The 25,280-nt window shown below is 44.8% G+C and overlaps 1 protein-coding gene across 1 annotated transcript in view; it reads right to left on the bottom strand.

Annotated features, from left to right (window-relative positions):
• Rapgef4 (Rap guanine nucleotide exchange factor 4) overlaps positions 1-24,699 on the bottom strand; it is a 287,611-nt gene extending 262,912 nt beyond the window's left edge. The window contains exon 1 of the mRNA XM_051166215.1: positions 24,573-24,699. Within this exon, the coding sequence (XP_051022172.1) occupies positions 24,573-24,637 (65 nt within the window). The 5' untranslated portion in view covers positions 24,638-24,699. The remainder of the gene's footprint in view (positions 1-24,572) is intronic.
• Positions 24,700-25,280: the final 581 nt, after the last annotated feature.

Genomic DNA, 25,280 nt, shown 5'->3' on the forward strand with positions numbered 1-25,280 from the left:
CTGCCCTACATCTCCTTGGCTCCCCTCAACCCCATAATATCCTCTATCTCCTGACATCCTCCCTCCTCAAGCCTTCTCATGCTGTGTTTTCCCTTTCTACCTCATGTTCTCCACATTCTACTGTCTGTCACCTCTCCCTTAATCAGTCCTCATCCCAAAGAAGGAGGGCGGGTTTTTTGGTTTGTTTTGTTTGCAGCTATAACTAAAAGCAACCCAGTTTAAACACATACACACACGCACGCGCGCGCGCGCAGCAGAAATTGCTCACAGCTTTCTTAAGAATAAATTCAGAATTATTTAGAAGAAAATCTGGTGAAATATAGTCTGGTAGTTTTGTCCAGATTTATTCCTGGTGGCACAAAAGAGGCAGACACTCTGAGAAGTTGTTCCCAAGGGACAGTTCCTTCAAACAAAACCTTTACAGGAGCTTCTGTCCATCTCCATCACCCAGATGAAAGATGTTTTAGACAGAGGCTGCATTGTGGGCTGTGCCCACAAACGGCACAGGCCATTGCTTTTCAGAGTTCAGTCATGGTGTTCCCAAACGTGTGCATCCTCTCCATCGGCTCCAGACTGAAGCCTGTTACCCTCAGCTCACAGGTGTGGAGTCCTGTGAGCTCTAGTGGAGAGACAAGTGAGACAACACTTTCCTATCACAGCCATCTCACCTACTTTCCCTCAGCTTAATTTCCAATGAAAAATCAAACAAAACTCACAGACTCATGGAGAAGTGCCAGGAGTTTGGATGGTTTGTCTGTAGCTTCCATATTATAAAAGATTATTCTTGGCATCTGGTTTACATAGGAATCATGGAAGGAAATGTATTTATGTTTAGTGGTGACCTGGGAAGAATTAAATCCTGAAATAATAATTATTATTATGATTATATAATATTATTATATAATTATATATTGTTTTTATAATATATTATATAACAATATGTTATGTATATTATGTAATATAATTGTGTGATATAATATATTATATCATTATATATAATAATATTATTACTATCTACAAATTAAGTAAAATCTCCTTTCTTAGTGAGATTACTGTGCCCATCCCAAAGAAAATGTGCATGTGTATACATTTAAAATTCTTTAACAGGAAACAAGATTTTTATAAAGGGATCAGGGGAAATAATTCAGTGGGGCAAAAGCACAAGCCACATAAGCCTGATGATGTCCCAAGTTCCATCCCTGAACCCAGGTCAGAAGCTGGATGCTGTGGTCCACATCTGTGATACCCACATTGGTACAGTGAGAGAGAAGACAGAGATAGGAGAATCCCCCTGAGAGTCACCAGTGGCTCAAGGCCAGCGGGCCTGGATCACACAGTGGCAGCAGCAGAAACAGAAGTGACCCTGCCTCAGTGAGGCAGAGGATGGGTATCACGGATGTGGCCCACTTCCCAAAGTTGTCCTCAGACCCCCATATGCACACCTGAAAGCAAGGGTGCGCCCACATCCATTCATACATACACACACCTTTAAAGGGGACAAACTAGACAATATTTTAGTAACTAAAACTGGAATAGTGAGCCCTATAGCTAAGACAATGTTAGACTCTCTTGAGATGCCTGCTCCTGTTCTGGGGTGTATACTACCACTCTCCTCTTATGTGCCGTCTCTGATTGACCATGCTGAAATGATGTGTCTTAAAAACTCTTTCCCAATAAGCTCCAATTTTTTATTAGAATAGTCAACTTTTAACTATTCCTCCCCAATTCCTCCCTTATAGCAACAGAAATGTGCAGGTTGGAGGCTGGCAACACAGCTCAGGGTTAAAAGCACAGGCTGCTCTTGCAGAGGACCCAGGATCACTTCCCAGAACCCACATTGGAGGGGGGGGCTCACCACCCCTTTTAACTCCAGTTCCAGAAGATCCAACACCCCTTGTGGGCATCTGGAGGTAGCAGACAGGTACTGTGGAAGTACAGACACATTTGCACGGAGGCAGTACACCATACACATACAATAAAATAAGTAAACCTAAAAAGGAAAAAAAATTTAAGGTCAGACTTTTCTAATCCTCTTATTACTAACCCGTCACGATTCATGAATTCCTGGCTTCATAGGGACTTTTCAGGATGAAATAGGAACTAACATACAGTGAACGCATGCGCCTCTCTGCTGTTCTTCCTTCTCCACCTTCTGTCTGCTGACTGCTTCATCAAGTGAGGACAAGGTTTACTTTGGCCTTCACATCATACCAGGCTCTTGTCTTGGGTGTCTTGGTTTCAGAATGGTAAAGTCCCAACTTGTATTGTACAATGCCTAGACCACGATGCTGCATTCAAGAAGCAACTCTCACAGAACTGGCTTCTGTGATCCTATGTGGTGCACCGTCGTGTTTGCCATAGGCACTCATGGCAGGGGTCCCTCGGGTGCAGAGCCAGTGTTTTGCCATCGGTCCCTCCCCAGCCCTCCCCCATCTCTATCTGCACACCAGCTAGGACAGAGGATCTATGAACATGCAAAGACGGTCACTCCCCAACTCCACCAGGATTCCTTTTTTATAACTTTGAGTCATACATTCCAAACATAGGGTAGGAGTAGTGGGAAGCCTAAAGGCAGAGGGATAAACCCCACTATTCACTGTCTGGGTGTGTCCACTGTTGGCCATCTCCTCTTCAATGCCTTCTATCCCTAGTGGTACACCAGCCCCAGACAGAAGGCCTCTTTATATACTTCTGTGATTCTATACACTAGCAGTACCTACATGTCTTAGCTATTTTTCTATTGCTATGAGTGATACCATAACCAAGGCAACTTAAAGACGAAAGAGTTCATTGGAGGTTTACAATTCTAAATGGTTAGAGTCCATGTCCATCATGGTGGGAGCATGGTAGCCTGCAGGCAGGCGTGACGCTGGAACAGTAGCTGAAAGTTTAAAACCTTATCCAAAAGTAGGAGACAGAGGATGCTAACTGGGGTTGGTCTAGGCTTTTGAAACCTCAAAGCCCACGTGCAGGGACATACTTTATCCAACAAGATCACACTTCTAATCTTTTCCAAACAGTTCCACCAACTGGGGACCAAGTATTCAAATATATGAGCCTATGGGGTCTGTTCTTGTTCCATTAGGTAAGAGGCAGAGTAAGAAAGAATGCTAACTAGAAAGAATGGTTGCCAGTCCAAGAATTTTAAGGCACTTTGAGGGCTCCATAAAGACTGGAATTGTCAGTGACGAAGATGTAACTAACTTTGCAGTCTGATGAGAAGTGGAGGGGGAGATGCCTGTATCTCTGGATGATACAGGCAGGTGATCTCCTGGGAGGCGGCTAGACAAGAGCAGAGGAAGCGCCAATAGGTAGAAGATACAAAGCCGAGGGGAAGCAGGAACTCGGTACCTAACACCATCCTAGTACTCAAAGCACAAGAGCATCTTAAAACGACGGAATGATTTTCAGGATGATGGAGAAAGCCAGACACTTTCTGCTATCCACCCACCTCATTCATCTCTCTAGTATGTGGTATGCAGCTATTTTAACTGAATCTCTGTTCTCCAGTGCCCTGGAGTTTTCCTCTTTTTGTTATCCGTCATCGATTCTTCCTTCCTAACACCCCATATTCCTTATTTTTCTCACTTCCATTTTGTTTCAGGAATTTCCTTCTGTCATTCCTTCCGGGCAGGACAGCCAGGGACAAATCCCGAGTGTGCTCAGCTGAGAACACTGTGACTCTCCTTTACTCTTACGGGATGGTTTCACTGAGCAAAGGACTCTGCATTGACAGTTCCTTCTACACTCACAGGTCGTCCCTCACTTCATTCTGGACTTGGTGGTTTTCCATGAGAAAACCCACTGACATTCTGCTTCTCCCTACAGACAAGGTGGCATGTCTCTTTTGGGAAAGTATATTCTGTTTCGAAACATTGGTTCTTTGCTTTTGGTTTTCAAAAGCTTGTGCGTCTTGCAGGGGATTCTTGGTGTGGGGGGGGGGGCTGTTACATTGAAGACTTTCTCCTTCTTGAAATGTATTGTCTTATCTTCAAGTTCACTGAGCCTTCTGCCTTTTTCGTTTTGCTGTTGAGTCATCCATTGACTTTTCAATTTCAGTTTCTGTGGTTTTCGGTTCTCGTATTTCCATTCTCTTTAAGTGTGTGTGTGTGTGTGTGTGTGTGTGTGTGTGTGTGTGGCGTGTGTTGTAGTCTCTAAAGCTTTCTATTTCTTTGCTTAGACATCCCGTTTTGTTTTTGTTTTGTTTTGTTTTGTTTTGTTTCTCTTTTATTCCAAATGCATTTCCAATTGTTCATGGAAGTATTTTCAGGATGGCCACTTTAAAATTGAGGCAGCAAGGCAAGACTGCTTCATTATAGCCACACGGGGAAGACGAAATTGGGCTCTGGCCTCGGTCTATGATAACAGGGTTGAAAGTAGGACCACAGTTTATGTGGAATTTGGCTTTTTAAAAGAGAGTCATTATTGTCTAGGAGTTCTGAGTTTCATTAGGCTGTCCCTTCTCTAGGACTACAGAAAAACAAGTTTTTCTTAGGATAATGTTTTGGAAGGGCTTTGTTTGTTTGTTTGTTTGTTTTTAAGGTGTTTCTGGGTCACTGCATATTCCAACACCATCCTGGGATATATATATGGGAAAGAAAGAAAGAAAGAGGGTAAAACCTCAGAAGACTCACCATCTCATTCTGTCAATCTCTAGAAAAACAAAAGGACTCAAGTGCATTCACTGTTTTCTCTCCGCCTTTAGAATCATTTTTCCATTTTTTTAAATACATGACGTCAGAGCTCACAGGCAGGCAGACTTCAGGGAAGGATCAGGGAGAATTACAACCACTCTCTGACCCACACTGGAAATCCATGGTTGTTTTATGGTAGCAATTTTTCTCAGGTAAGCCAGGTAGGTATAATTTCACAACCTCCACACGCCCCCAAAAGCACGTATTTGAGAGCTAGAAACTAGAGGCACACTGTCTCCCAAGGAATATGCTTCCAGGGACCTGGCGACCAATGTTGCCATATGTTGTTTATGGCAGCTCTGGCTTTATTGATAATACCACTTCTGCCCCTCACAGCAGCCTGCGTGCCTTAGCTGCAATAGCTTGCTTCCTTGGTGCTCAGTACGTGTCTCAGGGATGTTCATTCTCTGATCTCTTCCCCATTTGTTACAGAGAAATAACACTCTGAGAACTCATAAGTGCAGCCGTATTATCCACATTCCTGTCCTCTGCGCCTCCTTCCCTCGGTTTTTCAGCTTCCTGACTTGAGCTGCCCCTTCCTGGGTCTTAACAGAATGGCCGCACTAAGCCATCAGCTAAGCGTTGGTACTGGATTTGGGTTATAAAGCTTATGGTTTTGCTTGTAGCACTGCCAGCATCCTCACACCTTCAGCCTTGACCTGACACAGAGTCTTTGGTTAGCCTGACAACAAAGCAGGCTGGGAAGAGACTGCAAGATACAAAAACTTCAAATGCAAACCCAGTCAGCAGGTCCGAGTTTTTTCTTGCGTGTTTTGTCAACATGACACAGACTGTTTCAAAATATCTTCTTTGCCTTTCAAAGCACCTTCCACACTCCTTTCTTTTTCTCCTCCTGATAACTCCCTCCCACACAGCTTCTTGTTTGTTATGTTCCCCTCCTCCAAAAGGTTCTAATACCAAGACTTCTTTGATATTCAATAGTTTATGGCTTTAAATACTGTCTACATAGTAACAATCTCTGAATTTCTATCTGCAGCTCAGTGCTGTTTCCCAAACTCCGCAGTCATGTGTTCAATCTCCCATCCAACACGGCCAGTTAGCATCTACTGTAAACTCAATAGGTCCACATCTGAACTCTCCCTCCAAACGCGCTTTCTCTACAGTCTTCTCCATGAAAACATATGGCCCCATGACCCTTCTACAATCCTTGGAGATTTTTAGAACCCAAGGTCTGAAAAACACAGCACTATATAGTCCCACTTCCAGCTCATGGGCAGAACCTATCCAACATGGATCCCAGCGATTCCCACATCTTCACAGCTGCCTCCTGAGCCAAGCCACCTTCACCTCTCACCTGATGACTGCAATGGCTTCCTACTAGGTCTTTCCTCCTCCTCTATGGTCCTGCTCTCCACAACTTTCTCAGTACTATAATCATAGTGATACTTTAAAATGTAAGTCAAGGGGGTTGAAAAGATGACCCAGTGGTTAAGAGTGCTCACTGCTCTATCAGAGGACTAGAATTTGGATCCCAGAACCCACATTAGGCAGCTCACCCATGCCTGTAGCTCCCACGAGTGTCCCCCAACACACACACACACACACACACACACACACACACACACACACACACACACGAATAAAATCTTTTTAAGACTAAAATAATAATAATAGAAATGTAAGTCATGCCATCCTTCTATCCAAGCCCAGAATGATAACCTGAGGCCCTTGTAAAAGCCATTCAGTCCCCCTTACATGGCCTGCCCTGTCTTTCAGTGTGATTTCCCTTGTAAGAGCCACTCACAGCACCCTACATGGCCTGCCTTATCTTTCAGTGTGACTTCTACTCTTTCCCTCATTTACTTAGCCCTAGTGTGGCGGTGTGAATCGGAATAGGCTTATATATTTGAATGTGTGGTCATTAGGGAGTGTTGATTCCTGACAGGGATTAGGAGGTGTGGCCTTATTGTAGTAGGTGTGGCCTTGTTGGAGGAAGGGGTGTGTCACTGGGGGTGGGCCTTGAAATTTCAAATGTTCAAGCCAGGCTCAGTGTCTCTCTCTTCCTGCTGTCTGTGGATCAAGATGTAGAACTCTTGGCTCCTTCTCCAGCACTGTGTCTGCCTGCATGCAGCCATGATGACAATGGACTCCCCCTCTGAACTGTAAGCCATGCCCAGTGAAACACTTGCTTTCAGAAGATTTGCTGTGGTCATGGTGTCTCATCACAGCAATAGAACATTGACTACAACACCCAGTTTCTGACTGGTTCTTGAGCAATCCTTGTGCCCATGCCAGAGTCTTCACCCCGGCTATGGTTGGGGATTCTTACCCTCAACACATGCTTAGCTCAAACCCTGCCTCAGCAGAAACACCTTCCGTATGAATGCTATCCTAACTACTCTGTCATTGCAATCTCCACACACACCCCACTGGCATTCCCTGTCTCTTACTGAGTGTTTGGCTTCTTCCATAACACATACCAATTTTAACGTAAATATGTGGTCATTATGCTTATTGGCATTACCTATTTTCTCATTCAGAGAAACAATCCCTCTGAAAGCAGGGGCATCTTTCTTTGCCCACTAACAAGTCCAAAAGACTTAGAAGGTGTCTCCCATGTACTAAGCAAATATATATTAGATGCAGGAATTCATCTTGTTGAAGAAATGCATCAATCAATGACTATTTATGTGGGAATTCAGTTAATAATTTAAAAATTATAAATAGAAATAACTCGAGTACAATCACACAGTAAATAAGACTAAAAATTGTAAAACCGAGATCAATGATCCAAATGTTGAAACTCTGAAATTCATATACTTTACTCTTAGGAGAGATAAATACTCAGAGAGAGCAAAATACACATGTTCTCGCATTATGCATATAGCCCCAATAAACCCAGTTACCTGGCTTCTAAATCCAAAGGATTAGAAGCAAGCTGTTCTATTTGTACAAGAGAGGACCGGACAGAAACCAAAAGGGCAGTGATCAAGGAGCCGTAGCTTCTGGCAGCACAAAGGATGGAAACAAGATGTAGGGAGGCAAACTAAAAATAAATATAAACCATTGAGGCACCTGGTCCTAAGATAATCCCACATCCTTCAAGGCCATGATGTTGTCCCACAAAATACTGGCTTATATTCAAGAGGTTGAGTCCCAACAGAGATACTGAGTCCTAGCTAGTAAGAGAAAAATAGTATTTCATATGCTTTGAGGAAAGTCATAAGAAATATCATTTAAGTATTTCTACTACTATAACTATTATTGTTGCTGTTGTTGTTGTTGTTATTATAGTTTGTTTTTTGAGACAGGGTTTCTCTGTGTAGCTTTGTCTGTCATAGAACTCACTCTGTAGACTAGGCTGGCTTCAAACTCACAGAGATCCACCTGCTTCTGTCTCCCAAGTGCTGGGATTAAAGGCGTGCACCACCACCACTCTGCTTCTGCTAGAATTATTAAATAATGCTAAATTTTGGTGATTTAGGACATAAGTATCTCTGAAATTAACTTCTATACACCGTAGCTTAAGACTGCAGACAAGCATGTTGTTAGGCCTTCAGCTATTCACGTGTGCAAAATAATCTTATGCTCCAAAAACAGAGCAAGTTCTGATCAACTATCGAACTTCAAGAGGGTTTTTGGTCTGAGATTTTTAATGATCTATACAAAGCACAAAAACTCTTGACTGGCTGAAGCGGATGCGTCAGCAGTGGGCGCAGTACAGCAATGGCATTCACAAGGTGAGACTTGGAAAGGCCATCGGGCTCCTCCTGTGTCTCACCCTGATCTTCTTTGAGTTAAGGATTCCACATCTACAGGAATTCTGTATTAGAAATACAGTTATTTCTGATAGAGAATGGCACCGTTGAGCTCCTCAGCAAATTTGCTCAGATCATTTCATTAATGGTTAGGACATTTAGAACAGTGGGCTCAAAGCAAACAGATGCCAGGCAGGCTGGTCTTGCCGTCCTCAGTCCACCTCCAGAGGGGATGCCCACACGTCTGTCTTACTTTTCTTAGTAGAGAGGTTGGCCAACAAGAGAGATAGAAGACGGAGGGAAATGTCAACCCAAGGCATCTAAGTGGGAGGGGAGACTAGAAATAGTCAACGAGGGACATCTTGAGTACACCAGACACTTTGAAATGGCTCCTTACAGGCTTCCTGGAATTCAGCCATGGTGGAAAGATTATTGTGAAGGCTAAGAATTGAGACAGGCTGTCATTCTGCCAACCACAGTCTTAGTGGCATTGCCCAGGGGCACAGAACGTTAGGGGGAAAAAAACCTCAATCCATATGAGCCATGTGATTTCAGCCAATAAAAATCATACTTATAAAAATTAAGCTGGCTGTAGTGGTACATGTCTTTAATCCCAGCAATCAAGAGACAGAGGCAGGCAGATCTCTAAGTTCAAAGCCAGCCTGAACTACAAAGAGTTCCAGGACAGCCAGAGCTACACAGAGAAACCCTGTCTCAAAAACAAAACAACAAAGCCAACCAAACAAAAAAAAAAAAAAAAAAAAAAAAAAAAAAGAAAGAAAGAAAAAAGAACAAAAACTATAAAATATTATATTTATAAAAATTTTACTCACCTAGGAAATGATCATCCTATTAGTGTCCTATAATGTTCATTTTAAATGTCATAAAGCATCGAGTCTAGGCTAAAAATATGCTAAAAGTACTCAGACCAAAGACACTGAAGAAGTGCAGTAAAACCTATGAGCCCAGTTGATAAGGTTTCAACAATTTTTTAATTTGGCCCCAATTAAAAGATAGTTTCAATTATAGCCTGTAATTTTTCAAAGCCAGTGTCATTTTCCATCTGGGAAGGAGAAGTATGTTGTTACTTGGTAGTGATCTCGGAAGGGAGGTAAAGCAGAGAGGGGCACTGTGCAGTCCTGTGCCCCTCAGACCCACAGCGGAAGGGAGGAGCAGGTGGTGATGGTACCTGGGTCACAGGTGAGCATTTCCTCAGTACTGCTGTCTCAGCTACAGGTCTTATATCTTTTAAAAAATAACTTTAAATGTTTTCCTCTTCTATAATTCTCTTTTCAACTATTTTAGTATTTTTGGATCTCTTTTTATTTACCTTGAGATAAACTCACACCTATGAAGTCTCCCCTGTGTAATGATGTAAACTAGCAGAACATAGCACATGAAACCAGTCATACATGCTGCTGGGCCCAAGCAAAAATAAACAGATTCAAACACTACAATTCCATTCATGGGGGCACTTTTTGTGGTAGAATTTGTCTGTAGCAGATTGAAAATCATAGGTTTTCTAATAACATAAAATCAAGTCACTGTTCACTCTCTCTTCTCAATGATGCCTGTATGCATTCCCTAAGAATGATGACTAATATATTCATTTATTTAACTTGTTTTGATTGTATTTATCTTTCAGGTAACCAAAAACAACACGAGAGTTAACTAGTCCCCACTCTGAGTTCTCCACACTCGCCAAGGCACAGTTTTCTTGCCCGTTACTCCTGAGGCTGGAACTTCTGATAGGAGAGAGAAACCATATATTAATCCTCTAAACCCACAGGGAGGTTAAAAATTAAATTTTCTTTGACATCCAGAACTTGTTGAATGTTGAATTCTAAAATGAGCCTCTGAAGTTAAGATAAGTATCCAAGCTTACACTGAAGAGGCAGAAAGCAAAGCTGTAGAGATAGCATCAAATTCAATTGAGGGGAAGATAAGGTGCATTCACAAGCTTGGGATACTGTACAGCTCCAGCAGCAGGAGGTGAGCGAGCGAGGGAGCACCGGCTCCATTCACACTGAGCCAGCGGGGTTCCCAGCCTGGCCGTGCTGGGAGATCTGCCTTATGCACAGAGCTGCCCTCCGCAACTGGCACTCCGGTGTATCGAGAGGACCCCCTGTCTGTGTTCTAATAATCTAAATGATTACACGGGATTCCTGATGTACGGTTTTAAAAGTATTTTAAGTAAATAAAATATAAAGCTAGGCCAGATGCCAGATCTTTCCAGCTCCACAGTGTGGAGCCAGTGGGGAAGTCTGATGTAGGTAGTTACCTCAACATTATCATGACATACGAGGTATTCTCAAATGGGCTTCAAATCTGACAAAAGAAAGTAAAACATACTGCTACATCTTAATGAGGAAACCATGATATGAACCCAACACACACACACACGCACACACACGCACACACACACACAAATGTTCTGAAAAGGCCAATGATAATGATAGAAAGAAAAATAAAATGTTCAAGCCAACAAACAAATCCTTCAAGCAGGACACTGGCAGGCTTTCCGAGCTGTTTCCTTCTAGGATTTCAGAATTAGAATTCTAAGGGGCTCTACATAGGCACTAAGTTCACCCCTGATAAATCTAAGCCAGGTAAATACAAAACCCAGAAGCCATCCTTAGAGTAGAGGTAAGGACACCGCTTGGCACGTAGCCAGTGTCAGGACACACTCACACCCCTGCCTCTCTGAAGGCAGCATTCTCACTCCTGGAAAACAAAAACAAAAACGTTATTTTATTGGAAAACGAAGCCGGGTGGTAGAGTGCACTCATATAATCCCAGCATTCAGGAGGCTGAGATGAGGGTATCAATTCAAGCCCAGGGTGGACTACACTGCAGATCACATTTAAAGTCATAAATGCTCCAGACAAGAGGTTCGGGGTTGAAAGAAAGAAGGAGAAAGGGAGGGATGAAAAACTAAAATGAATTGTGTTCTTGTTGTTGCTGTTGTTGTATTTTTTTTTTAATTGGGAGGTGTTTTTGTCTTATTTTATGTGTGAGTGTTTTGCCTGCATGCATGTATGTATACCACGCGCATGCCTGGTACATGTGGAGGACAAAAGAGAGCATCGGATTCCCTGAAACTGGAAATATTGGTGGTTGTGAGTCACCATGTGGATGCTGGAAACCAGATCCAGGTCCTCGGTCTCAGTGTTCTATTGCTGTGAAGAGACACAGTGACCGAGGCAACTCCTATAAGAGAAAGCATTTAATTGGAGGCTTGCCTACAGTTATATCATGACAGGTCAGAAGCAGACAGACATGATGCTGCAGCAGTAACTGAGGGATTTACATCCTAATCCACAGGCATCAGTCAGAGAGACAGAGACGCACAAACGGGGGGGGGGGGGGGGGGGGGGGGGGGGGGGGAGAGACTGGGCCGGGCATGGGTTTTTGAAAGCCCAAGCCACACCCTCAGTAATACACCTCCTCCAACAAGGCCACACCCACTCCAACAAAGTCCACACCTCCTAATCCTTCTGTAGGAGTTCCACTAACTGGAAACCAAGCACTCAAACACCATAGGGCCATTCTCACTCAAACCACCACAGCCTCTACAAGATCGAAAAGTGCTCTTGACCTCTGAACCATCGCTCTAGTCTTATTTTTAAAATATATCTTTGAATAATAGTATTTAAAAGATAACCCAGGGCTGGCACACTAGGCAAAGGCACTTGTCACCAAAGCCGATGACCTGAGTTTAATCCCCAGTGCCCACAAGGTAGGAGAGAATTGATTCCCACAAGTTGTCCTCTGATCTCTGTACATGGATTATGGCACACATATGAACACACACACACACATACACACACACACACACACACACACACTAAGCAAGTATCATTTTTAAAAGATATTCAAGAATTCTAAAAAGCCTTAATTTGTTCATTTCAATGAAATTACTATCATCTACTATGGCAACAAAAGCAGTTAAAGTATGGGTATTTTTCCAAAGTCAGATCTTGTCACCAAACCAAAGGATGTCACTGTATTTATTCAGCCTGAATCTTCACCATGGGCGCCTGTCCAACTCTGCTCTCTAAGATGTCTCATCCACCCATTTGGTAGAGCCTGGATTTAAATTCAATTCAAGTAACTCACAGCTCATTCAAGGTTTTGAATGAAACATCGCTGCAGTAGAAAGACCTCTCTAGCCATCCTCTTTCACACAGCAGTGTCTCTAGGTCTCTGCTCTGTCTCTGCTTTATTTCCCATTAAGGCTCCTGTCACTCCTGGGCATGGTGGTAAAGATGTCCGCTCCTGCATATGTCTGTGTCCCTGCTCTGTATACTATTACCTTTAACCCCATGGCACTTCTCGCAGGGAACTTGTCCCTGTTCACTGCTATACCATCCCAGCACATGATCAGGTACTCAGCTATGTCCCGACGACTGACTGAATGGTATCTTTTCATCTAGGTTTCAATTCACAAGGCCAAGGGCTTTGCCGGTTTTCTCACTAATGGGCATTCAACAAGAGTGTCTGGCAAATAGAGAGCAAAGTGGAGTCAGAGTGAATAAATGGATGCGTGAAGAGCAGGAAGGAAGTAACTGCGTTTGGTCTTTTCCTACAGCACATTCGGTGTGGGGAAGGTAGAAGAGATGACGAGGCGAGGACAGTGATGGCGGAGCTTTCTTATTATGTCACACATTTGTTTAAAGAGCTGAAGACCATGGCATGCAAGACCTAAGCACCCGCCGGGCATGATGGCACACGTCTTTAATCCCAGCACTCGGGAGACAGAGGCAGGCAGATCGCTGTGAGTTCAAGGCCAGCCTGGTCTACAAAGCAAGTCCAGGACAGCCAAGGCTACACAGAGAAACCCTGTCTCGGAAAAAAAAAAAAAAAAAAGACCCAAGCATCCAGCCTTCCTGTGGCACAGTCAATAGATAGTCATGCAATAGCAGGACAGACAGATAGTCTTCCCCAAGAAAAGAAGAAGAGGCAACGTAAATCTCTACGTGTCTAGGAGAAGGAAAAAAAGAAAGAAAGAAAGAGAGAGAGAAACAAAAATTCCACCAACTGATTATTCAATACCAAATAGTCAGCCCTGAAAGCATACATATAAGTAACATTATAACAATAGAAATATATACAGATAGGCACATAGCAACAGTTAGTGAAAAAAAGAAGCCATGAATTTGAAAGTGAGCCAAGGTAAATCTACGGGAGGATTTGGAGGGGAAATTTTTGTAATTATTTTTAAATCTCAATAAAAAAAAATCAAAGAATCAATTTTTTAAAAGAACTCAAAATAAGTAATAAATAAATAATGAGATAGATAGATAGATAGATAGATAGATAGATAGATAGATAGATAGATAGCCAGGGACTTCCTAGCAAAGAAGCAAGCAGTACAGTAAAAAGGCCACCACAGGGTATGGGTGCAGGACAACTGGCCTGGTCCTTCTCCAGCGGCCACATGGTAGCACTGACAATGTTGTGGGCACAGGAAAGCTTTCCCTGCCCCTCATGGGAAAGTTAGCACCTCAGGGCTCTCCTAGTTGATGGCTTCTGGTAGGTAGGCAAGCAGAGAAAGACTTATTCTGCCTTGTGGGGCTGGCCAGTAGGAATCTGACCATGCTCCAGTGTGTATATAGACAACACAAAATTAAATTGTGTGTGTGTAGGAGGCCACAGGGAAATAGGGGTGCACATGGGAAGACTGCGAGGTAAGTGCAATCAGGGTGCACGATGTGAGATTCCCAAATAATAAAAAAGGGGCACCACAAATAGAAACTGTCTACAGATTATGTCTCTAGTAAGAACTTAATATCCAAAAGATATAAGAAGTATACAATTCAATGTCCCCCAAAAAATGGATTGAAAAAGGGTAAAGGACCTAAGTAGACATTTTCCCAACAATGGTGCACCCCTGGCTGTGCTATGTTTCCAGACAGAATTCACTGAAGAGGGAAAATCTCACCCTGTACATGGGTGGTGTCATCTCATGATGGTGCTGGGCCAAATAAAAAAGGTGAAAGAAGAAGCCACCATTCCCTTCTCTTTGCTTCATGGCTGGGGATGCAATCCCACAAGCCACCTCACAACCCTGTCACCAGCCATCCCCTGCCACGTGGACTTGTCCTGTTAACTGTGAGCCAAAATAATCTTTCTTTCCATGAGTTGCTTCCTCTCGGGTATTTGGAAACTAAAGCAGTCACAGAGGATGGCAAACAGGCAACTCAGAAGTATTATGCCATCTGATAACATGGGTGAAATAAATGAACTCCTGAAAGAACTTATCAAAAATATAACCAGAAGAAACAGAAATATGAGTAGTCCTTTATCTACTAAAAAGATTGAATCTGTTATTTAAAAAAAGAAAAAACTTTCTAGCCGGGCGGTGGTTGGTTGTGCATGCTTTTAATCCCAGCACTCAGGAGGCAGAGGCCGGCAGATTTCTGTGAGTTCGAGGCCAGGCCGGTCTACAAAGTGAGTCCAGAACAGCCAAGGCTACACAGAGAAACCCTGTCTCGAAAAACCAAAACCAACAACAACAAAAACTTTCTACAAATTTAACACCTGAACAAAATGATAAATATCTTTTAAAGAAAAACATCAATCTTTGATAAAATTTTTTTTTTTAATTTAGAGAGGAATAAAATAGAGGAAAACTAAGAAGCCAGGAGCATCATGTTACTAAAACCTGAAATAAATATTACAAACTCACCAGCTTACATCCTTCATTGATAGATAGGAAAATGGCTTTCACAAAACATTACATTGCTGAATGGAGCAAAACTCCAGGACGATAATGTAACACAACAAAGCAGTGTTCCGATGGGAAAGAGCGATTCATCATTCAAAACTAAGCCAGGTGTAGGCTCCACAGGTGGCCCCAGTACTCAGGAGGCGGAGGCAGGAGGCTGAGTGTGGGCTGGAAGCACCCTGCAGCTCAAGGACGCCTAGGTGACACGGCAGAGGAAGAGGAAGAAGAACATGAATCAAGGTAAATCTCTGTATTTCTGGGAGAAACAAAATAAAAGGGTTTTTTGTTTTGTTGTTGTTGTTGTTTTGTTGTTGTTTTTTTGTTTTTGAGAAAGAGAAACAAAAATTCACATGATCATCTTAGCTTAAGAAGATGGACTTTGTTTTAAAAAATAAAAGAAAGTAGAAGGAAGGAAGTGTGTGTGTTGGGGGGGTGGGGGGGGGGACGGGACTCACTTAAATTGCATGGCCAAACATTAAGAACTCAAAGATGCTGTTCATCTTCACCTATTTTCTTCAACCTTGCCCTAGAATTCCTAGCTAGTGACGTCAGGCAAGAAAAATTACAAAAGGCAAAACCAATCAAGATAAATAAGTAAAACTACCATTATTTACAGACATGGCGGTCTATTAAAACAATTATACAGGAACTACTAGAACTCATTAGCTTGGCAAAAATTACATCGCTAGTGAAATCAAACAGGATATCTGAACCTGTCCACTACGGTCCCCAAGCTTTGACAGCTGCACCAGACTTTCACAACTCAGAGACGACCATTCAGCTGTACTTGTATTCGCCCACAAATCTCAGCACAGCTCTCCCTGTATCGGTAGCTTTATTCAAAGATTCAAGACCAGAGGTTCAGAAAACTTAACGACTTAGTGCACCCCGCTGGTGAGTGGGGCTGGTGACATCTTGAACCCAGATCCCGTTCATCCTAAAAACGAAGCTGATCTGACAATGTGCATTTCCAGCTGGAAATGAAGAAACCTGAGGCTAAGGTCCTGAAAGAAAACAGGAGAACGCAGCGGGTAAGGGAAGAACTGGTGACTGTTTATTATAGACAGCGTCAAGGATCTGAAAAATACAGACTTGTGATGTTATTAATAAGACGAAAAAGAAGGAAGACCTAAAAGGGCCCTCAGGGGCTAAGAGGGGTCAGACAAGCTTGACACAGAGCAGCTCGTTAGACCACAGGTCCTTCCGACATGACGGAAAGCCTAACAGAGGGTGTCATTGTATTCACAAGAGACACAATGGCTGAGCACAGTCGGGACCTTAGGGTTTCCCTTGGGCTCTCCTTTTGATTACAAGATGGCGGCCACAGGATCATGCTTTCTAGACAGTGGGCCGGCAGGAGGGGGTTTATCAATATCTCCATCTTTTATCAGGAAGGCAAAAGCCGTCCTGGAATCTCTCAGTAAGCTTCCCCTATGTCACCGTGGCCATGATACCTGGGCTGAAGGAGGCGACTGAAAGAAAATCGTTTTCTTTTCTTTCTTTTCTCCCCAGCCTCTGTGGCAGTGGAGGGTGAAGGCAGTGTGCCCACCAAATGTTCCTGGGGTATCTCAAGGGACTCCCCCTGTGCAGAGACAAACGCAGCTGGTCTTTCACATGCGCCTTGGGCACAAAGTTGACGTGATCTTCGTAGTGAGGGCAGGAGACCCCAGACGAAAGGGCATGTATGAAGAGGAAAAAGAGAGGCCACACATACTTTATTTTTCTGCAGGAGAGCCACGTGCTTCCCGGAGAAGCAGCTGAGTCAACACAGCCAGCTGGAGACCGCTGCTGCCACCCAGGCTAGTCTGCTGTTTTCCTTGGGGTGTGTAGCTGCTTCCGGTCTCTTATCCACGCACTTATTTCCACTCTTTTCCTCTTAGTATACCTTAGACCAGAGCCTCCCCCATGCCTCCGTTCTCTGGGAGAATAAAGCATAGAACGGCAGCCCTCTTCCCTGCCTCTCTTGAGAACGCAACTTTTAAATCTGCCAGAAGCCAAACCAGATGCCCGGGGCTTGGAGGGGTGGCTCGGGAGGTTAACCTGAACTAAGAAAGGGCTACAAAAGCTTCTTATAAACCAGTGGGAATTCAGGAAAAAAAGGGCAACACTAGTCTTACTGTCACTGGAGGAACCCGAAATCCACTAAGAGAAAACCAAGGAAGACAGGAGACTGCATTTGCTCTGCTGGGTGCCACTTTTCTATGGGGGAAAAATTCTGCCTCCCAGGATCAGGGCAAGGTGAAGACAGCAGGGCCAGGGGTGTACGGGGTCAGCTGCATAGCATCTCCCGTGTTCCCTCTCTGAAGGCATCGGGGCAGGCCATGCTTTTTCCCTAAAAATTCTGCAAATAAAACCAGAGCCAGAACACTAACGCCTGGTTAGACACTAGACTGGCTCCACATATATACAGCATGTGTTCCCATGGTTGTAAGCTCATAGTGCTCTGTCTCCTAAGGAACTACACACCGAGACTCCAGACATGAACCTTGAAAAGTAGAGATTGCTAACATCATAGAGAGAGAAAGAGACTGATGGACACCGGCGCCTGTTGATGGAACTCCGGAACTCCTCTGCTGGCGCTTTCACCAAAGTATCACGTCAGGATTTGATCAAGCTCTAAACCCAAATGCCAGTTTCAGGAAATGCAGACGCAAAGGAATGGGTCTCTACAAAACACCACAGGGGAACAATTACAGTTCAGGTGGAAACATGGGGAGAGAAATCTAGGTATAAAAACATATCTGAACTAAACACAAATAATCTGCATGCTGATACGGACAAAATGAAAAAAGAAAGAAAGATTTGAAATAAACAAGGAACTGTGAATACTTGAATATATTTAGGAACTAGTGTCAACATTTGTAAAGACCACTAATGGCATTAGTTTCTTTATTTAAAAAAAAATTCCTGAGGGGCGTGGTGGCGCACGCCTTTAATCCCAGCACTCAGGAGGCAGGGGCAGGCGGATCACTGTGAGTTGGAGGCCAGCCTGGTCTACAAAGAGAGTCCAGGACAGACAAGGATACACAGAGAAACCCTGTCTCGAAAAAAACAAAAGAACCAAAAAACAAAATAAACAAAACAAACAAAAACCCTACCCAGATCTAGCCAATGGACAGGACATTCTCCATAGTTGAGTGGAGAGTGGGCACTCAGAGGAAGGATAGCAGGCTACCAAGAAGAGACTTGATACCCTATGAGCATATACAGGGGGAGGAGGTCCCCCTCAGTCACAGTCATAGGAGAGGGGAGTATGGGGAAAATGGAAAGGAGGGAGGAATGGGAGGATGCAAAGGATGGAATAACAATTGAGATGTAATATGAACAAATTAATAAGATATATTTAAAAAAAAGAAAATGCAAAAGAATGCTACCAAAAAAATCCTTACCTTTTTGAGAGGTATTCTGACATATTTGCAGATTAAATACTACATATGGAAATTGCTTCAAGATAAACCAGGGGCAGGCACTGGGGGATAGCTTGATGGGTGAACTACAGCACACACGCCTGGTGACCTGTGTCCAGAGCCCATATAAATAATAGAGGCTAGGTGGCATGAACATCCCAACACCCCTATAGCAAGATGGGAGGCAGACACAGGGGAATGGCCCAGAAGATCTGGAGTCAGCTAGCAGGTAGTACACTGTGTGATGGAGGAGCCGGTAACTTGCTCAAATCAGATGAAAGGGGAGGAAGAACAACTGAATGCTCCTGAACCCAACACCCACACACTGCACACACCTGCACACACACACCACACACAACTAAGTAAGTAGATGATAGATAGATAGATAGATAGATAGATAGATAGATAGAGTATAAAAATAAAACAGGGCTTTAAGCGAGTTAATGATTCTTCAGGGTGGGAAGGGATCGAATAAGAAAATCTTACTATTCTATGTATTTAGAAATTTTCCACAATAAAAATAGATGGAAATTTTTAGACAGTTGGTAAAAACAGTCATGAACTGTCTCCCCACCCCCACTCCAAAACCAGTATTCAGATCAGCCAGGAACCAGAGGCAGACATTGCTAACCTGCCACCTGCACCCTTCCCAGGAAAGACCTTGCCAGAGGGCTGCAGAGCATGTGACTACCTCACCTTGGCCCTGCCAGAACCTTCTACACGGAGGGCACTGGGCAGGTGCTGGAGATAAAGGGATGAGTAAAATGCGGGAGTAGCATCAAAGGATGCAGAAGCAAGCAGGCAGTTAACACGGAGTCTGCTATGTCTTATTGCAGTGGACAAAGTGTGCCCTGGGAGCTCTTGCAGTGGTCATCTAACTAGAAGATGAGACAGCAAGACAGCAAAGCTGTCCTCAAGTATTCCCAGAACTACCTTGTGATTAGAACCCAATTCCCAGCTCTGTGTCTCTGGGAAAAGAATGCACTCCGCACGCTGTAGATATGAGCGGCCATCCTGACCTGGCAGCCTAGCTTCTCTTAGGAAATTCAAGAGCTGTGCTTCTGCTTAACGACCGTATTCCCCGCTCAGCTGGCCTCTGGCAGGACTGCATTAGCCAAATGAGCGTGTCCACTTGCCTGGTGAAACAGATTTATCGTCAAATCAATGACCTGGCTGCTCTCTAAGGTCTCTGGAGTCTGGTACGTGTGCGACCATCCCTGAAACACGCATAGATTCTCAATGTGCTGACAAAGCAAGATTCCTGGAGCTAGCCCTGAGCCCCGGAGAAAGTACCAGAGGATTTCATCCCTGGGGTCCTGCGTAGTTGACACCAGTCTCCCCCAGAGCCACGGTTCTGCTCCGTGTGCCTCTTTGATCCCTCCAGAGTGAGACCATATCTGATACTTCTTTGATATCTGAGTCATCCTCTCACACCATGTGTCCTACAAAGTATTTTGGTTTTAGCAGATGTGTTCCCTGATTTCTTTCAGTCTCACTCAACCTCATCAAAATAGCTAACACACCATCTCTATGTGGGTAAGTCCCATTCAAAGGAACCATCAACAGAAGTGTGTGTGTGTGTGTGTGTGTGTGTGTGTGTGTGTGTGTGTGTGTAAACGAAACACAATTTTGAAAAACAAACTTAGTTGCCTTTAAAAGAGGACAGCCTTTTTGACATATCCCACAATCCTTGGCTTTACCTTCTGTTTCTGCTTTGGCCTGTGAGACAGTGGTCCTCAAATAAATTAACCAGCTGCCCCTCCCCTCCTCAAAGCCTAACAGAGCTTCAAACAAAAGGAAGGACACAGCAAACTCTTTCCAAAGAGAAGATGGTTTCTGTTGCCACTTGTAGTTTCACCATCACTCTCTCAGGAGAGCCTATCAGCTAGAGCAAGAGGTGGTAGTGTTTCCTGTGAGGGTTCACACAGAAGACAGTAAGCCTCCTTGCCACTTTCGAGTGACAGCAGCCACAGACAATATGTAACCGAGTAAGTGTGGCTGTGTTCCAATGAAACTGTTGATGCGCACTGCAATTTGAATTCATACAAACTTTATGGATCGTGAAATATCGCTCTTTTTATTTATTTTCCAGCCAATCAGGAATTTTAGAGCCATGCTCCAGGGAGGATTTTACAGGTCAGGGTTTGCTGATTCCTGCTCTCCTATGATTGAAGCAGCCCCTTACCCACAATGCAAGTTATCAACTAGAAACAATTCTCAAAACCACAGGAAGCCAACTTAAAACCTTTCGTTAACATTAAATAAAGCCATCACATTATTTTAAAAAGTGCAAAATAGTAGGAATTGTGTAATTTAGGAATTTGTTAATGAGCTCAGCTTAAGGAACAATCTATACAGAGAACAATCTAACCCGCAGACAAGCAGTACACTTGCTCTGGGTTCACAGTAAGTGCACTGATAACCGTTTCCATGTGGGTTTATACATCTAGGGTCTGACATGGTTCAGACTCTTAGGTTCGTATTTATAGACACCACCTCAGTCCGTGACCATAGGTAGCTGACACCTAGAATGCTTTGCTTTTCCTTTCTCCAGCCTAATCTACACATCTGCAGGTCTTCAACCTCCCCCTTCACACGTGAGGTTGGAGAGCACCATCCCAACCAAGATCTCCATAAACAGAGAACCACACACTCCTCAGGCTCCGCCCTCCTTGTTGTTTTGCTCCGATTTCCCCTACAGATGTCTTTACTCAAGAAGACTTTTCTCCTTCTACTCTCTTCTGTTAAAGTTCTCTCTCTCTCTCTCTCTCTCTCCTCTCTCCTCTCTCTCTCTCTCTCTCTGTGTGTGTGTGTGTGTGTGTGTGTGTGTGTGTGTGTGTGATATGCACGTGGGTGTGTACGCATGGAGAGGTCAGAAGTTAATGCTGGGTGTCTTCCCTGACCATTCTCAACCTTATTTCATGAGACAGGATATCTCGGTGAATGTGTAGCTCATCACTACAGCTGGCCAATGAGCTCCTCCTGTCTGTGCTGCCCCGTTGCTGGGTCTGCGGATGTTTGGGGCAATGCCAGGCTTCTCACACAGGTGCTGGCAATCCAGACTCAGGAGTCTGTACAGCAGACACTGTACTGACTATGCTATCTCCACCAACAATAGCCTCCCCTCTCCTCTCTCTTCTATTTCCAATCTCTGAGCTCCTCTTTCCACCCCAGCCGCCGCTGCCCCCACAATCCCCCCCCCAGATATCCAAACTCCTGCTCATTTCGCTCATCCGTACATTTGAACTACATTTCTCAGCTTAACTCACTACGTTCCTGGCATCAGAGTCCCAAATCCCACCTCGCTGCATTGTTCCTTCTCTTCTTGTGCATTCTTGGAATTGTCCATGGTGGCGCACACCTTTAATCCCAGCACTTGGGAAGCAGAGGCAGGCGGATCGTTGTGAGTTCGAGGCCAGCCTGGTCTACACTGCGAGTCCAGGACAGCCAAGGCTAACACAGAGAAACCCTGTCTCCAAAAACTTAAAAAAAAAAATAAAAAATAAAAAGTGAGGTGGGGAAAAAGGCTGAGTCCCTTGCCACATCTGTGTGCCTTTGTCCAACTGCCTCCCCTGTCTGGCCTGCCCTCCCCAGTCTTTGGTAGAACCAGCCTTCAGCCTCTATGTCCAGGCCTGACTCTGCATTTCCAAAGCACATATCCTTGTTAAAGCATTTATCCCTGGCCTACAGTTACACAGTTACCTAGCTACCCCACCACCAAGCCCTCAGCACCTCCAAGCCAAGAAGCAACCTCAATGCCTAGTCTAGTACCTGGAACAGGGTATTAACACTAAGTCTCTCAGACGAGTTAAAGGCAACGTCCCCAGGAAGAAGGACATTACAGAGAGCCAGCACCCCAGACGATTTTCATCTACACTCTCGGCCTTCATCCTTTCTTTTGGCACTCAAAGAAAGAATAAGCAGGCTACCAAGATGAGACTTGATAGCCTATGACCATATAGTAGGGGAGGAGGTCCCCCTCAGTCTTAGACCTAGGAGAGGGGAATAGGCTGAAAGCAGGAGGGAGGGAGGAACGGGAGGATACAAGTGATGGGATAACAATTGAGTTGTAATCTGAATAAATTTTAAAAATTAAACATTTTTTCAAATTAAAAAATAAAAATTGAACAGACTACGCTTAAAAATGCAACAGCAAAATAGGCCTCCCCCTACCGGCTTGCTGTTATGAAACAGCCTCTCCTAAAAGGCTCTGCTGAGGAATTCTGGGATCAAGGCCACACACAGAGCAGATAAGAAGGGGTCTTCACACCGTGGAAACGAAACACTTATAGGGCACCTCCTATCTTCCAGCGCACTCGGCACCTTCGCCTTCCTTTCCATTTGCCCACAGGTTGCTGGGAGATGAGCCTCTTTTTTTCAAACCCAGGAAGTAAAGCGATAGGACACAAGATCAGAACCCGTAAGAGCTCTGGGCCTAAAACCCTCAGCTTATGGAGCTGTCCACTCGCCTGTGTTTCTGAAGCACGAGGCTCGGGGAGAGAAGGTTTATTTATTTGCCTGTTTGGTATCTACTTATCTTACCCATTATGAACGGCGGTGGCGGCGTTAAACTGTCGCACCAAGGTCTAGAAATCCACTCCGAACACAACCAGGTAGGCAGATGCGCAGGTAGAGGCACCACTCCATCCATCCCGCACATGCGCGCCGACTTACTGACTGTTCGAAACTGTACGCTATGCATTTCGGCACAGAGAAGTATGTTTCTTCCTCCCCAAAATGATCACTCACGAGGAAGCGCTGCTATTTATAGGTTAGGCGCAAGCTCTTGATTATCTCTTGTTTTATAATTCGCTTTTCCTAGAGTATTACATTTAGATTGCTGATCCCATTAGCAGGCTCTCGGCTGAAATATGCCTTTAATTCCTCCACAGAATTCTGTATGACTTAACCATCTCTTCGATCGTCTTACTGTTTGCTGCATGTAATTTCTCTAATATCAGAACATACCATTTAGTCAGAAATCGGGCAATGCCTGCCAAAAATATTCTTGCTACTGTGTGGTAACTAAAAGTCAAGATTGGTTTTATCAATCTTCAGGATATTAACATGAGCTGCGTTTAGCTCTTCTCGGTCAGTTAGTATCTTTTCAGCAGAGGCCTGTAGGGGTAGAGCGTGCACAACAGGCCACTCTCGAGATTCTCAAGTTTGATCCAGTTACAAATCTGTTCATTGAAAAAAATTTCAATATGGCAGAGCACAAAATATTTCCCACAGATGCAAATTCAGGTACCATGCAGATAGCATCAAGATGTGAATCTACTGGCGTTTGGCACCAAATTCTGAGGTTTCAGAGGCAGTTCACTCTGCAAGACATTTTGCTAGCTTCTTTCAAAGTTCAGATGCCTCACCTTTTTTCCCCTGAGGGTAATAAGCTATAATTGCTAACATACTGTGTAATGTTTACTGTTAAATTTGCAATCTGGACAAACAGAAAATTGCACTGTTGGAGCTTGAAAACAACTGCAATCGGTTGTCACCCACAACACCTTCCTCGGAGGCTGGCTGAAGTCAACACTCTCTGCTGTTCAAATTTCTCTTTAGAGTGAGGGTCTTTTCTGCAGAGATTAAGACACCTCCCGGTGACCTTCCTAATCGTAGACCTTGAGAGAGTGACTGGGGGAAAAGAGCTGTGAATTTCAGCAAAGGACTTGACAGCTCCACTGCGTCCTCACACTTGGTTTTCAGAAAGAAAAAAAAAAAGGTGACACTGCACCTGCATGAACCACCCACCTCCCCGCCCCTCCTGGAAACTTAAATGACATTCTCCCTTAGGGTCTGTACATCCTGAAGCAGAGTGAATACACTCTCCCTGGTCTTAACACCAATGGAAACCCCCCATTCCACGAGTGGAGCGTGGAGCGTGGAGTCGCTGCGAGGCGGAAGGGGACCAGGGCAGGCTGGCACCTTGTCCCCCGCACCACGGCAGTCTGTTCCCGGCACCTGGAATGCTCTCCCGCAGGTGGCCCCCCACGACCCAGGTCCCGTACCCCACCCTGCATACCTTTTATCCAGGCAGGCGATCCACTCGCCCGAGGACGGAGCGTGTGCAGCGTGCGCAGCGACCATGTTGGGCAGCAGCGCGCGGTGGCCCCAGGGCTGCGGCCACCTCCTGCGCGCCTCCCGGCGGGCTCCCGCGGCCTGCGGGGCGGGGACCGAGGGGCGGGCCAGGCGCGAGGCCCGCGCTGCACTGCGGCGCCCGCGTGGGAGCCCCGCCGCCCCGCCCGCCAGCCAGGAAACGGCGACCCCACGGCACCTGCGGCAGGTGCCCTGCTCCTCCAGGCCTGCGTCCACCCTCACCTCTGGAGTGGGGGAGGGGGCGCCTCTGCGGCCGGTGCCACCCAGGTGCGCCTGGGGAGGGGATGTCAGACTCTATATATTTTTCGTACGGCAAATGCCACTAAAATGGCTGCTGCCTCTCCGTTTCCTTAGAAACCCATTAGTCCTCTTCAGCGCCTGTCAAAACTTGCTGGCTGCTCCCGGCTCACCTTTACAGTCTCCCCTTTAAATAGAGGCAACAGGGGGCAGGGCTAGGAAGGCTTGTGATGTAGTGGGGGTCCGGGACAACATAGTCTCTTGCTTTGTACCCCAAAGGGTAAACTATTTCGAAGGTTGGGGGGCGTTGAAGGCTGGGCAGGACAGAACCTAGGAGACCAGAGGATAATGGGGAGAGGAGGGAGGGCGGAGTGCAAACTGAAGTCACTGGCCTTGA

This window comes from Acomys russatus, chromosome 24 (assembly GCF_903995435.1).
Source record: "Acomys russatus chromosome 24, mAcoRus1.1, whole genome shotgun sequence".
NCBI lineage: Eukaryota > Metazoa > Chordata > Mammalia > Rodentia > Muridae > Acomys > Acomys russatus.